The sequence below is a fragment of the Electrophorus electricus genome, chromosome 9, assembly GCF_013358815.1.
Source record: "Electrophorus electricus isolate fEleEle1 chromosome 9, fEleEle1.pri, whole genome shotgun sequence".
In the NCBI taxonomy this organism is placed as follows: domain Eukaryota; kingdom Metazoa; phylum Chordata; class Actinopteri; order Gymnotiformes; family Gymnotidae; genus Electrophorus; species Electrophorus electricus.
In genome coordinates, this window is record NC_049543.1 from 7,344,723 (window position 1) to 7,359,702 (window position 14,980).

A 14,980-nucleotide genomic window follows, 5' to 3' on the forward strand; every position below is an offset into this window, starting at 1 on the left:
ATCTAGAAGTATACTCTTTGCTACTTCCATGCAAAAGGAAACCTGTCTTTAATGAGGTATATGGATACCTACTGTAATAAAAATGTATACTGCCATAGAAAACACTCATTTGGTTCCCTTAGAATAGTACAAGGCACATAGCTTTTTCTACAAGAATCTAGAATTGCCACAATTTTTTAAAGCATTCAGCAAAGATATTCTACTAGGCTGTTAGCCACAGTTGAAGATGTTATGCTATTGTAATTTTGCCCTGAAACAGTACCTAAATTGAGGCAGGGTCTATGTAAAGTATAATGACATGCATCCTTCAAAGTTTGAGGAGGTTAATGTTTGGTGTGAGTTTCAAATCAGTTAACATCTGAACAAAATGGATAGAAACAGGAGAAAGTGTATAGCAACTCTCTCCCTTTCACTTTTACACATGCTCAAACACACACACACATTTGCACGCTCACACACTATCCTGCTCTCACCTCTTCTGAACACACATGCCCCAGAGACCTGGTGCTAATTGGGTTCTTAAGAGATAAGATGGAGTCAGAGCATGAGGCTTTTCACACTTCACCTGCTCTGACAAAACCTTCGCTTAAGTCAGCATATTTACAGGTCTGGTTCATACAAAGATTGTAAGAAAGCCTGCCAAGGGGGTGGAAGAGGTGGGTTTGGGATTCAGTTATTGAAGATACCCTTGAATAAGGAGAAGCTAAAGATGAGTCTGCACAACACAACTTCCACCCCAGGAAAGGGAAGGCTGGCATTAATTTAGCTGCAACATACAACAGTTAGCTGGTATGTGCTTTAATATGCAATCTGTGACTAAGCAAAAAATAATGTCTGCTTGTGGATCTTTGAGTAAACATGCAATTTGTAGGCGGGCGTACCTTTCATTTTCTGAGCAACATTTTAGCTTATGCTGACCTCTATGACAATTTCACACTACCTAGACAGCATTACCTTACTGGCTAAGCTAATTGTTTGATAGCTTAAAACTTAAAATTAAATTCTAAATTCAAACCTTTAAAAATTTATCTCAGTACATTTTCATTTCCCCCTTTCTACTTCTTTCTTTTTTTCCTCTTCTTGAAACTGTAAAACAACCTTGGGTTTGTGAAATATGTGCTATATAAGGCTATAACTGATTTACCTTTATAATATGTTTCTGTGGTGACTCCTGAGAAGTTAAGGAACACAGTAAATAGCAGAGGCAAGTTTTGCTCATTAGACAGACATGCATTCCTGACACGATCTTGAACTTCCTCCGTACTCTCACAAGAATAAACCAGTAATTATTTTCTGTATATGAGGTACAACAAGAAGTATAAGAAGCAAGAAGTACAACATTTCCTTATTATAATTAACACAGTTATCTTGAGTTATTAAAGGTTAACTTCACTGAAACAGCAAATTTATCTTTGTGTGTGTGTGTGCGTGAAAACGAGAGTTTAAAAATATAGCAACTTTTTGGTATGCTTGTATATTATAAATGGCAAGAAAGGTGATAGTTGCATTTTGCTTCTGCTGCTCAGGGGGAATTTGATGGTATGTTAATTTTAAAATACATCACAGTTGAAAATAATTCAATCCTAATATTTTAGGAAAAAATCAAATTATAACATTGATTTTTAATGGCTGTAGTATGTTCTGATGTATCCATGGTGTTGCAGTGCAACCTAACACTTATTCATGACAATAATGCTCTACCTATCTTCCATGTTAATACCTAGGACATGGTAGTAGTACCGAGCATCTGTAAGTGCACGCTAATCAGAGACAGCACCAAGACTCATGTGTGTGTGTGTGTTGGGGGGGGGGGGGGGGGGGGTTTCAAAGTCATGTTTGAAGTTGGAGACAAGAGAACGCTCCTGCCAAGCAAAGCTATTTCATAATGTGAGATTTTCAGCAGGAACTAAATTATTCTTCGGAAACTTTTGGAGTAGCTTCTGTAAATAAAAATAAAAGCAGAAACTTAACACCACACATGACTCCAGCTAAAGATCATTCCATCACTGTACCAATTACAATTCTGCCAATTTTTTAAAAAGTGAACATTAACAAAAAGAACATTATTAGATCTTCTCTTATTTCTGCATAACACCCCTGCAAGACTAACAGACATGATAGATGAGTAATACCCTGCCTTTTCTGCAGTGTAATCCAACATCTAATGAATTCTTGTTTTCTAGGATTCCTTGTGTCAGCCTGTACCTCCGACATGACACGTTTTCCCAATCCATACAAAAGGCTTGCTCAGTAGAAATTTCCCAAAATGAGCCCGCCTCATGTACTTTTCACAAGTTGCCCTTCTGTATTGCAGCTTGGTTGTCTTCCAAAGAGTGCCATTGTGCCTAATTGGCCTTCATATCCACTAGGGGACATGTTCAGATCTGGGATATTTGTGTCCCTTTGGAAAAGTTCAGGATAGAGACTGCATAATTGGGGCAATTTTGTCATCATAACAGGTTTGGTATTCTCTTCCTCTACCTCCAGTCTATGATGTGACTTCCATTATTGTGGCTTTGTGAAGGGGAAATTATGCTCCAGTCATTTTCTCTGTATGGGTCTTCAGGAGCAGGGAGGAAAATTATGTTATTTCCAAATGAAATGTTCTTCGGAAAATATGAGGCCAATTTCCAAGGTACAATAATGAAAGTCGAATCAACGGAAGCTTAATGGAAGACAGCAGCTCAGTCAAATGTAATTCAAGCGAGAGAAAAGTCTTAAAGAGAGAGCCAGTCTCCTGGGGCAATTCTGTACCCTTACTAACCACAGTAAAATCCATACTCAGTTTTAACATCACAGCAGTATTCACAAGATGGAGGGAAGAAAGCTCTGCAGGAAAGAAGGGCACCTCTGAATACCAAGGTCATTTTTTAAATTTAATTTATATTTTAATCACACTGACAACTTTAAACACAAAACCTAACTGTGCTCATAGTTACACTATAATACGATCTTCAGTACTCAACCACTGGATATGAGAAGCATGTTTAAATAAGTATTGTTATATTAAGTTAATAGTTAGATGTTTATGGAGACATAGCTTTTGTGGTAGAACATTGCGATCCAGTTGTCCGAAATAAACCCGGGGGGGGGGGGGGGGGGGGGGTGTATAAGTACTCTAGTTAGCTTTCAGCTCAGAGCCATCATGAGATTATTGCATAGGATAAATCCTTAATATAGTAAAACATATAGGGTTCTTTGTTTTTTTTAACACCTCATTTAAGAAAAACAGCTATATGTTTGCTTTGTTAGCAAGCAAGGAGTGTGACTGAATCATTTAATAAAAATCATTATTATATTTAATATACTATATATTTTATTAAAGATTATTACATTATTAAAATAATAATACAAAACAGTATGTTGGATGTGCTCCAAAGGTCTGGATACAAAAAAAATGGGCCAGAAGCAGAAGAGCTTAGCTTAAAGATCCATTGTCTTAGACATCACTAAGACAAGTGTCAAGAAGTGTCAATAATGGGGCCCAACCTAAAATATGAATGTTCTTTTCTGCTTTACTGTTTTAGATGTTTGCCTTCAGAATCTAGTAGCATCAGATGTAGTCAATCATTCAAGAAATGTTCAGTGTCCAAAGTTTGCTTCTTTAGTTTTGCATTGAGCTCCGAGTAGGTCAATGTAGCTAACAAGAAAGGGAGAGTATACACCTTTACATAGCTTCAGTGCGACTGGATGCCTAAATCATCACACATTTGTTACAAACCACAGAGAGTATTTTCAAACAGACTTTCTGATGTGGTTTCTCACACTGTTATCAATAAAAGTGGCACAGCATGGATGTCCTTGCAGTGCAAAACCAAAGTAGCAAAGTCATAAGAATTGTGAACTCTTATTTTTGTGGTAAGGGAAAAATTGGGTAAATTAGATTTTTCACCAAAATATTGCTTTCAATTTAGCATTGAGCATTGCCTCTGTACAATGCCACAGCAAACCTGAGGCAAACGTGTTGAACTTTGTAGGTTTACTTTCTGACACATGGGACGTGGATATAGAACACAATGTATTTACGTACAAACCTTTGGTCCAGACAATTCAGAGGGAGTCAGTACAGTCTTGCCCATTATGAGTCTCCTGCAAATCCCTCTGTGAGCAATCTTTGCTGAAAGCCCATATAGACAGCCAGACTTTACACACTTGTGCTGACATTGCCAGTCGTCACTTTGTTCCCCTTAAATTTACAAAGAACAAACTAAGAACAACAAAGTGCCTGGGTAACCTCATTGCTGTTAAAGCTAAGCAGCTCCTGTCAGCAGATCTTGAGTATATATTTTGGGCCTCAGTCGAATTACAGAGATGCCCCTCCATCTGTCTTTCTCTGTGTATATATAAATGGAATGGTTTGAATAGTTGTAGATATATTAAAGTTCCACTTTTGTTTTTTTTAATTTGTCCACTCTTTTTTGTGTGCAAGATGCCCCTGACTGTTCTACCTTTTAAGCGTTCCTTCTGAGTGAAGAGGCTACTCATGTCCAGATCGTCAACTGAGGGCAGCTTGGGGTGGAGCGCTTCAATCAGAGTCTAATGAACAGTTTCAGGACCCATTTGGTGCAGGGCTGCACTTTCAGAGAGCCTGATGCTCTACAGAGCATCCCATCATGCCACTGTGGGTATTTTCCCTGCACAGTTTGATGGTGAGAGCTTGTTCTTCCATACATACAGGAAGTGCCCATCAACGGTATAGACACAGGCAGCTGCCTAGGGCTCCAATGAGGGGGTGGGATTTTTACCCAGCTTTAAACTGTGCTTCTAAAACTGGGAGCCCCAATCAAGTGTGTGACAAATATGACATACTGATTCACAGCTCCTGGGGACATAGGTATGTTCTTAACCCATGTTGTTTTAGACATTTTAGTTAATGGGTACAATGCTACTACATGGTAGTTAAATATCTCTAGCAATAACATCTAATGTAATTACTTTTTAAACGTTTTTTTTTTTTACAGACAGCGGCTTCTTAGTCATCATCTTACTTCATGAATATATTGTGAAATTGTGCGGTGGGCCAGTGGTGGCAGAAGATTCCGGGAGAAACTTGCCTAGGACACCAGCTAGGCCTAGCAGTGTGCAGACGCTTGAATCCACACCACATCAAAGCCACCGTGTAGGAACAATGAAACAGCTAGCCACAGTTCCGCAAACCACAGAGGGCATAGCTGCTCGCTCTGTGGAAGAGTGCATGGGTCATCACGCATCGACCCCCCTGGTCTGGCCAACTTCGATCCTTCTGGCCAGCACCTTGTCAAGCCCAAAAATGGCTTGGGCCACTGACATTTGAATTAAATGAGGGCTTATGGTGGAATGCCGGTCAGCTGGAAAGAATACCAGCTCCCTTGGCTTTCGGTCCAGCGCTGAATTCTGACAGCCCTCCTCTGCAGCAGTCACATGTGCATTTCACGTTGCCTATTGCAAACGCGCCCTACAGTCACCTGTTGCCACATCAGCCTCTGAGCGTTCACTCACTTTCGGCTCCCTTAAAAAACCTTTTATGTAAAGTCTAACAAAGAGATAGAGATTACATTTTAAATAATTTTACAGTAAATGCACTCATAATATTGATTACAGCATACACTGTCTGGACAAAAGTGTCAAAGAGAAATTATTCCAGAAAAGTTGCAGCTGGTGACTGGTTAGCACCAGGAACATGGTGTGCACTGTCTGTAACTGTACTGTCTTTTGTAAACACTAAATTATTGTTTTAAAGAAAACCACCCCAGCAATCACTCATGGACTTTCATTCCAACAGGGCAAAGCTTGAAAAACGTAATTACACAATCTTTTACTTCATGCACATTATGAGGTTGCTTCAATGTCCACATTGTGTGCATATGAAATTGTTTTTCTGCCATCCAATTTCTCATTCTTATAACACTAAAGCTCTTGGCCAGTGTGTACACAAAATGGCATGGAGTTATGCAAAGCATGGAAGTCCTTTACTTTCCAAATATTACCCTGCCACTATGCTAGTCTCCCTCCCTGCTGTTTTGTTCTAGGATATTTATAGCTTCTGGCAGTGGAAGGTTAATTGAACTGAAATGGGTTGTTCAATGAAATTCCACAGCAGAGCCAAAGCGCGTGCAAGGGGAAAACCAATACCCATCTGCAAGTCTTTCAGGCTCGTAACTGGATTTTTCTTGACACATGCCTTGAATTCAAATTGACAGGCCCATTTAAACACCCCATGTAGTAATGGAACCGTTATGGAATGTCTTGTTTCATTTCCATTACTCAGAAGCACAGCTGGAGGTGTCAGAGGTATGTGTTACATGTGTCGAAACCCTACCTTAGTGCAAGCATGGTATAAATATTCTTTTATAAATCTATAAAATATATTTATTGTTTAACAAGCTGTTTTAAAAAGCTTTTAGCTAAACTCTCCTTTAATTATTTTGTGTCAAATAACTCCCTGCTGCTTCTGCTAAAAGGGCATACCCCACTTTTTCTCTGACTCTGCATTTTTCCAGTTAGACTTCAGATGACACACAAGCAGCCACCGTACACTGTTACTCTGACTTGCCAGAACAGCCAGTGTCACTGTCTTTGTGCTCAATGTTCTGTGCATTTATTGTATTTCCTGCTTCTTCTGCACTCTTCTCACAATGTTGAGCTGAGCACACAGTTTGGAGTCCTGTATACTGTGCTGCTGAACTGCTGTTGTAATGCAATCGATCAGAAGACACAGTATCTTGTTCCCGTGTATACCAAGTATAGAGTGGAATGCCAAAGTTGAAGCTCTACAACCAAAAAGAACACTCATTTTATAGGCCTGTGTCCTAAAGGGTCTTATTTACACTTGGAAAGGCAATATTTTAGTTTTAATAAAATGAGTCTACATTTTCACAAATTCCTACAATTACTCCCATTGGTTTGAAATTTCTGTTTTTATACACAAAGAAGCTATGGCAGATGTAATGGATTGTGAGGGGGAAAAAGAGAGCACAATTTTGTTGTGTTATTTTATTTACAAAGAATATTAAGGGAACCACATCCGAAGAAACAGAGAGCTAGAGCTCTCTGGGCTAGGATGCAAAATGACCTGTAACACAAAAATCACATAAGTAAGATAAATGCAAATAATTTGCTATAGTGATTCTGACTTGAATAAAATATGCAATTTGAAATATGTATTAACTTTCAAAATAGCATAAAGGATAAATTAAATTAACAGCAAATGCAGATCAGATGCACAAGGCAAGTAGCCCAAAAACATATTGTGCATTAGTGCTACGGCAAAAAAAAAAAAATAAAAAAATAAAATATATATATATAAAAATGAAAGCAGTTATCTTCTCAGGACAAACATCCTGTTTTTCTGTGCAATGTTTTATCTAAGCTTCACAGATGAAACTACTTCATATTAGCTACCTTGATAATTAAATATTTATTTATAATTCTCATAACTAGAAACTTGTCTGAGTGTTCAAACACTAAATAAATGTTTGTCTCCACAAGTGGTGCATGAAATTGTATTTTAGCTCCTTAACAGTTACTAAGAGGGCAACTACGATTGCCCGCCCTTCACACACCACCCAAAAACAATAGTGTCTGTGTGTAACTTGTGTACAGAAGTTGACATAGCTGAGGTAAAGAAAATATTTTACCATGTGAGACGGGTATGAACTTCACTTCTTCAGGATCTGATGTCTGACTACGACGAAGGGGAAGACAAAACCACTGCCGAAGAATAACATCATACCAGCCAGTAGCTTCCATTTGTTCTCTACTGAGAATGGCAGATTCTGCAAAACAGCCACTGTGATTTAGGTAAAGATATAAGTTGTGCAAATTAGCTCGCTTGCTACCTACATAGAACAAATAATGACGTTTATTTACTGCTTACTGGACATTGGTGGCAAGTATAAAACCGAGCCGCTGAATATGCATATGAATTTAACATAGCATTCCATCAGTACAGAGCATTAAGACATGCGATATACTATTATTCACTCAAGTAACCATTATCATCTTACTTGATAGAAGCTGGCTAGCTAGCAAACCTTGGTTAACACATTTAAATCTCACTTGTGCACGCTAAACTGTCATGGTTTCAGAATCAACGCCAAACAATTAAGTCTAACATTTTCCCCAATTTCAAAATTAGACAGCAGAATTTGCTTGCTTTTTCACTTCCTAGGTAGCAAGCTAGTTAGCTACCTAATAAGCAATCCAGTAAAGATGGCTTCTTGGACACAGCTGTTGTTGTTCGTTAGCCAGCTAAACTAACCAAATCACAAATCTAGTTTGTTATAGGTAGGTAGCTAGTTAATGAATTCTTCTTTCAACAAAGAGATAGGTAGCTAAAATATTCTAACGTAGTCTGTCGACTACCGTTTTATCGGTCTAACGTTAGCTGTTAACTACAGTCAGCTGGTCAGCTAGCTAGACAAGGAAGTAGATCGACAACATTTAGCTAAAGTAACCTAGATCACAAATATCCGTAAACCAAAGTGGCAGATAGTTTCTTAGAATAATCAGCGAACTACTGGTGGACAGTAAACGGTAGTTAGCTAACGCCTATATCGAAAAAAAGAATACAATACGACCGCCAGCGACTTCACCAGGGAACAAGGACATTTAGCGTACGTAGCTAACCATCTAGCTAAGTCGCTAGCCAATCACATATAACTAGGTAGGTACAGACGGGTTATTATTGCTTTAGATTATCTTAATTAACATATTTACCTGTCCTGGTCCTTCAGCATAGTGGCTACTGCGAACAACAGAGGTTGCAAATCGGCGAACTGCTTGTCCAAGCATGGTTGACACCTAGCAAAGTAACTAGGGTAAGATACGAGATATACGGGTACGGTTTGTACGACCTTGCTAAAACTGGAAAGGGAAACGAACAGTTACATGGGTAACGGGGGGTTTATGCAAAGGCTTCTGGGAAACGGAGTCTTCCGAAAGCGATACGTAGATGACTTTGCTACCATGGCTGTGATCTCAGAGCTCAGTGTCTCAACTTGCCTGAAATCATGGGACAAAAATGAATGAATGAATGATTGAATTAATTAATTAATTAATACATAAACAAACAAACAAATAAATAAATACTGTAAGTATAACACTGCGTTGCTTTCTATTTGCCAAATATTCTTTTATCTGAACAAACTGATTTGAATTACTGGATACATGTTATTGGGTCTAGAATATGTTAGCCATTGAATTATAGAGCACACGGTAAAGTTGGCAGTGGAAATATAGCAGAAGTTAACACAGATGACGCATTTCTAGATGAAGCAGCAACGTTTCCAATAAGTACTATTCACTGCCTGTGACCCCAGATTGCACTTCGGTTTCATTGCCTTCTACTGATCAAGTGCCTCAAGACAGGTGTGCCTTTGTAGTTGGCTTGTGGTACTATATGACTATTTACTGTTTCATTTTGTTTTGCAGTAACCGCACAATTCAAATTATACTAATATATGAGAAAACCTATGTCAGAAAAGCATAGACATGTTTGCCTTAAAATCTCAAATAATGAATGTGCTTATAACTGATTTTGTATCCCTCTAAGTTATGACCTGCCAATATATACAGGGGATATACATGGGAAAGTCAGACTACAGTTTTACAAAATAAATCAAAATTGGAAATGAGACATTTTTGTGTAACAGTAAAACATGATTACATCATCAAATTCACAATTTGCAATCCACAGCTTTAAGTGGTGCAAAATTGGTCATTAACACTGCTCCCAGTTTTGACATTAAAATCAGTAGTTTACATGCACAGACAGTGCACAGTTCTGCAGTTGTGAAAGTGCCTCGCTCTGTCTGGCTGATCACTGAATACTACAGTGATAAAACTGAGAAGGACACACACACTAGGCCCCAGTTTTATAAATTATTTTTTTTTGAAAGCTATTATATGAATGGAGGCACATCACATTTCCCTCATGCTATTCAGGTGTGTTACTGTAACTCTAGATAAACTCACTTCCAAGTAATCATCAGTCTGCAAGGCAAAAAACCCTTACATCTGAAATTCAAACAAGGAAATATTCTCATATATAGTTCCTTTAATAATGAACTAGATAAAAGTGGACTTTATAAGAACTTTTGTACTGAATGTCCAATAAAACTGTGGAGCATAGGCTATTTACTGTAGCACCTCACACACTGGATTCCCTCCACTTATATGAAGAGAGAGTCCTGAGTCACATTTACAGAATCATTAATAATGGAGGAATTATTGAATGGAGCGCTTTAAAGACTTGAGATGAGGAATATTTAATTTATCTTTAGGTAACAAATGGGAGCAGTTTAAGAAATGCCATACCCTCCAACAAATAGTGGAGTGCAAGTCAGATAGTATGCAAACCACGCACGTTTATCTGTCATTTTAACAGAGACAGAGATAACTATTTAAATTGTTAAAAGAGGCAAAAAATCTTCGCTGATTTTTTTTCAAGAAAGCCGACAACCCAGGTTACACATAAAAATGCAAGTCCAACAACATGCTCTTGATATGATAAAATGCTAGCCTTCCCCATTGTTCAATTTTCTTGCAATTTTAGGCAAGACATGAAGAATTTATTATAATAGGCCCTAAAATGAAATGGGAACTCAAGCTATATTCAGCTCTTGTTCAATATATTTTTTGCACTAAGATGGAAAAGAGGATTAAAAATTGATGCTTCATTCCTTTTATGTCACGTTGTGCAGCTTCCCGAATCCCCCAATTAGACTGGAGAGTTATCACAGATTTCACAGATGTAAAAGAGTTTCTCACTCAGTTTGATGCACATGTACTCAGCTGACTGATCCACTCTAAACATTATCTGTAGGCCAAGTTTCTCAGAACTTGATAAAAGAACGTTCCAAGAGTAAATTAAAGTGCATTTTCCTTCAGAAACTGGTGCAAAGGCTGAGATTATAACCACAATATATGAATTTATCAGACCGGACTATACAATTGCAATAAAGTTTATTAAAACTACTTGATTAGAAACACCAAATAGCAACTAGAAGTACAGTTACTGTAGAGACTGTCATCTATGTGTTGCTGTGTACAGATTGTGTTAGTCATCCAACTCATAGGTATCTGACAATGGGATGGCTGTTGGCTAAATATGTTTGGTGGTAGACTGTTCTCAATCCAGGACTGATACTGAAACTAAAAACACAGAAACACTGCTGTGTCTGATACAATTCATCTCAGTGCAACAGCCCTTACCTTGTCTGTGTTCACCACTCAACCACTAGCAGTCAGCAGTGATCTTGTGGTAAGAAACTGACCAAGGATGATCCATGTAGTGGATGGTACATTTGTTGTGACTGGCAACAAATAGGCCACAATCTGTAGTTGTGCACCAATAAAATGTACCTATAAGATATTTGTAATAAAGCACTTAAAATGGGTGGTCAGTGTACAGTATATCATAAAGTCCCATCTGCTGTTTCTTTAAAACTGCCTCATTCTTCACCTTCTTGACAGCAGATGTATGAAATCCTATCAAAAAGGACAAATGGACAGCTGCGTGTACCTCAGCACAGGACACTGTCTGCAGGTGTTTCGGGGAGCGTGTGTAATGGGCTTGACAGGTATCTGCACAAGCTGCTTACCCTCTTCACCACCTCCGCATCCGTCACCCCGAGGGGTCGTGACCTGGCCAGCCGCCACCTGCCTGCGCTGTCATTCGTCAGCTGATTAGGGAAATGAACCACTCAGGCCCTGCTTCCTCAAGTAGTGCCATAACCTGTCATCGTACATGGACAAACCATCTGGAAGGCCTGAACACATTGCTCCGTCACAGGCAGAAAAGCTTTTTTATGGTAATGTTATTTATTTCAGTCTCTGTATATATATATATATAAAGAGAGAGAGAGAGCGAGAGAGGGAGAGAGAGAGAGCCTACAATTAACTTCAACAGCTGTAAATCACTGCAGTGCCATTACCCTAGCATCTGTCAAGGTGTGCAATAGCTTTCTCTTAATACACAGGCAACAACTTTACACAAGATGTAAGTTTATACTAATGGAGATTAATAAGCATTGAAAAGCGCTTCTTATGTGTCTAGCATCAGTTAGGGGCCACCTAAACTTCCCAGTTCATGATGAGAAGAGTGTGTGTGACTGAGGAGGGTTTAGCATGATCTTCTATGGGTTGAAGCTCAAGCACTTCATCAGTTCCCCCCCACCCCCCCCCCGGCTTGGAGAGGAATGGCTTTATCTGCTGTCTCCCAAGGTTAGGGAGGAGTGATGAAATAGCCAGGATCGGGCTTCACTTCCAGCTCAAGGCCTGCGAGTACAGATTTAGGAGTCTGCACACAGCTTCACGACACATCCAAACACACACCATACATCAAAGTACAAATGACGGGCATTTATAGCACCAGATGAACGTATTGCCATAGTTTACATACACTTCAGATATTTCCACAGAAATCCAGCAAGGAAATCTGATGTATAATGCAAATATCTCCTCTCTGTCTTTATACTTTTGGCATATGATAGCTGATTTCTGTTTATAAGATGATGTAATAGATTATGTAAGGGAATATGGAATTTAGAGGTAGAGACATTGACTGAGTGTATGACCTTGTCACTGCTGTCATTATCAGTCAGTTCATTCATTATCCATCATCCATCATCCGTCCATCCATCAGTCATAATATACTGATGTATTTCTACTACGCACTCTAGGACTCATGGAATGATGAATGTGACTGGAGGGCTACATATTCTATGGCATCTTTGCAACTATCTGATTAGGCTATATGACACAGAATGCTAGAATAAAACATGCCACTTTGTTTGTTGGACACTTTGATTATTTACAAATAGAGTAACTGATAGTGTGCCCCATGCTTACCTGACACGAACCCCTAAAAGAGGGCAGGACAGAAACGTGCCTGAAGCTCAGAAGGAGAAGGCAGATACACAAGTTCTCATTGTGCTAAAGTATGAGACAATGTAAGCAGCAACAAAACACACCTAGGCCTGAATTCCATTCCTTGTCAACCCCCCATTCCCAAAAAGCATTCTGTAAATGTATATGTCTCAACCGAACAATCAAAGTATCTGCTGACATGTGGAGAGTAGAGAGTTCTTCTGCGCTAAAGAATGTGGTTGAACAGCACCTGACATCACAGGATTCTGACGGGATTTTTAGTCTTCTAAAAGGGGCACTCACTGTAGTCTGTTTATAGGGGCACTGTTAACTGCTCAAAAGATAACACAAGTTTTTGCAAGCTTATAGGTAATAACACAATATCATAAGCTACTATGTAATAACACATTGTATTAACACAATGTAATAACATGGTGTAATTACACTGTAATCATACATTGTGTTAATTATGTAATTACACATTGCAATAACACACCGTAATAAAAGAATGTAATAACATATTGCAATAATACATTTTAATAACAATTTTGTAACATAGTGTAATAATATATTGTCCTAACAATGTAATAACAATATAATAAGAAAGTAATAACCCAATGTAATTACACTGTAATAACACATTGTATTAACAATGTAATAACACAACGTAATAACTACGTACTTCAAAGTAAGACTTGCACTTCTGGGACAGAGTAACTAAATCAGATGTAGAGGGATCAGATTGACCTGGGATTGTTTGGACATCTTGGGCTTCCACATGTGCATTGTTAATATAATTTGCAGTGGATGTATAAAACTGAAGTGAAGATGAGGTTTTGTGGGAATACAGGCTAATGGTTGTCACAGAAGCTGTTGATTATGCTGTTGACAGGGCCTGTCTGTTCAGACTGCTGTACGTAAGGGAGAGGAATGTTTGGACCATGGCAGCGTGTGAACAGAATGGCTGGTTGTATGTGTCTTCCAGTGGCTGAACATTTAGCTGGAACAAGACTTTCACTTGATAATGCTACTAATACATCATCATGGAGATTGAGATCTTTTTCATTCATTAATTCAGTCTGCATCCAATGGTTTATCACATAGGCTCATTGCAGCATGCCTGCAGGTTTATTACTTGATCTTTAAATGTAGTTTCATAATCTCTTTACTAGAATTCATTATGAAAAGCAATTATCCCTAAATGTGTGCTTGTGAAGTTTTCCAATTTAGAAGAAATCAATTACAATTGAGGAAAAAAAATTTGCACATGGGACTATTCGCTTAAGAACTTGCATTGAAAATAGAAGGGAATAGCATCTTTCCTTCCTTTGAGTGCAAAGGTATGATGAATGTCAAATTAGATTGACGTAAATATATGTTCATCACACAGCAGATAAAAGTGTCCCAAATGTATTATCTGTGTGACACTGTAAATAGCAAAAAAAACAGTTCAGTTCTGATTTAGGATATGATTTTGACTATGTTCATATAACAGGTAAAAGAAGCTCAATTTTTAGTGTGTTCAAAATGTCTTTTTAATGTGATCTATATTCAATATTATTCTGAACAGATCATGCTCCTACATTGCCATGCAAAATAACAATTCACCATGGGGCACAGTCATGCAAACAATCAAAATTAAAGGAAATGTTCACATTACCGAGATGAAGTGACTGAAAATCATGTTTTTTTTTATCATAATGTGACTCATCTCACAAATATATTTGTCATTTCAGAAGACAGATGCATTCACATTACAGACAGATACAGGTCAACTGCAATTATGAATGTGAACTGTCAAGGTAGGCAAATACGATAGAGGCCAATAGGCTATCCTCTATTGTTGTGTTCATGATGACAACACATGCATATGGGTAAATAGCCACACAAATTCCGAACTGACCATTTGCATTCGAGTTGCTTGGCCATGAATTGGATACGAATCCAATCTAGGACCACATATGAAAGTGTCTCGAACTTGATTTTAGAAGATCAGATTTGTGTCACATTAAGGCAAAAAAACTGGATTGGAGTCACTTCAGGTTGGTAATCTAAACGTAACCTCAAGTCTCAACAGCCAGATTGGAATTCATGCAATTTTTGCATCAGTCCAGCTCAACATTCTTAATAA

General features: G+C 38.3%; 1 protein-coding gene across 1 annotated transcript; it reads right to left on the bottom strand.

Annotated features, from left to right (window-relative positions):
- Positions 1-6,957: 6,957 nt before the first annotated feature.
- Positions 6,958-8,856, bottom strand: LOC113572889 (cytochrome c oxidase subunit 7C, mitochondrial). The gene is made up of 3 exons (XM_027002824.2): positions 8,698-8,856; positions 7,617-7,754; positions 6,958-7,051 (listed from the first exon to the last, which is right to left on the bottom strand). The coding sequence occupies exons 1-2, from the start codon at positions 8,770-8,772 to the stop codon at positions 7,638-7,640; spliced, it is 192 nt and encodes a 63-aa protein (XP_026858625.1). The 5' UTR covers positions 8,773-8,856; the 3' UTR covers positions 6,958-7,051; positions 7,617-7,637.
- Positions 8,857-14,980: the final 6,124 nt, after the last annotated feature.

Bases quoted from the DNA above. Each gene is read 5' to 3' on its own strand.
- LOC113572889 (XM_027002824.2), bottom strand. From the start codon at position 8,772: ATGCTTGGACAAGCAGTTCGCCGATTTGCAACCTCTGTTGTTCGCAGT. The intron at 7,755-8,697 runs GTAAATATGTTA...GCTGTTTTGCAG, and splicing joins ATGCTGAAGGACCAGGACAG to AATCTGCCATTCTCAGTAGA.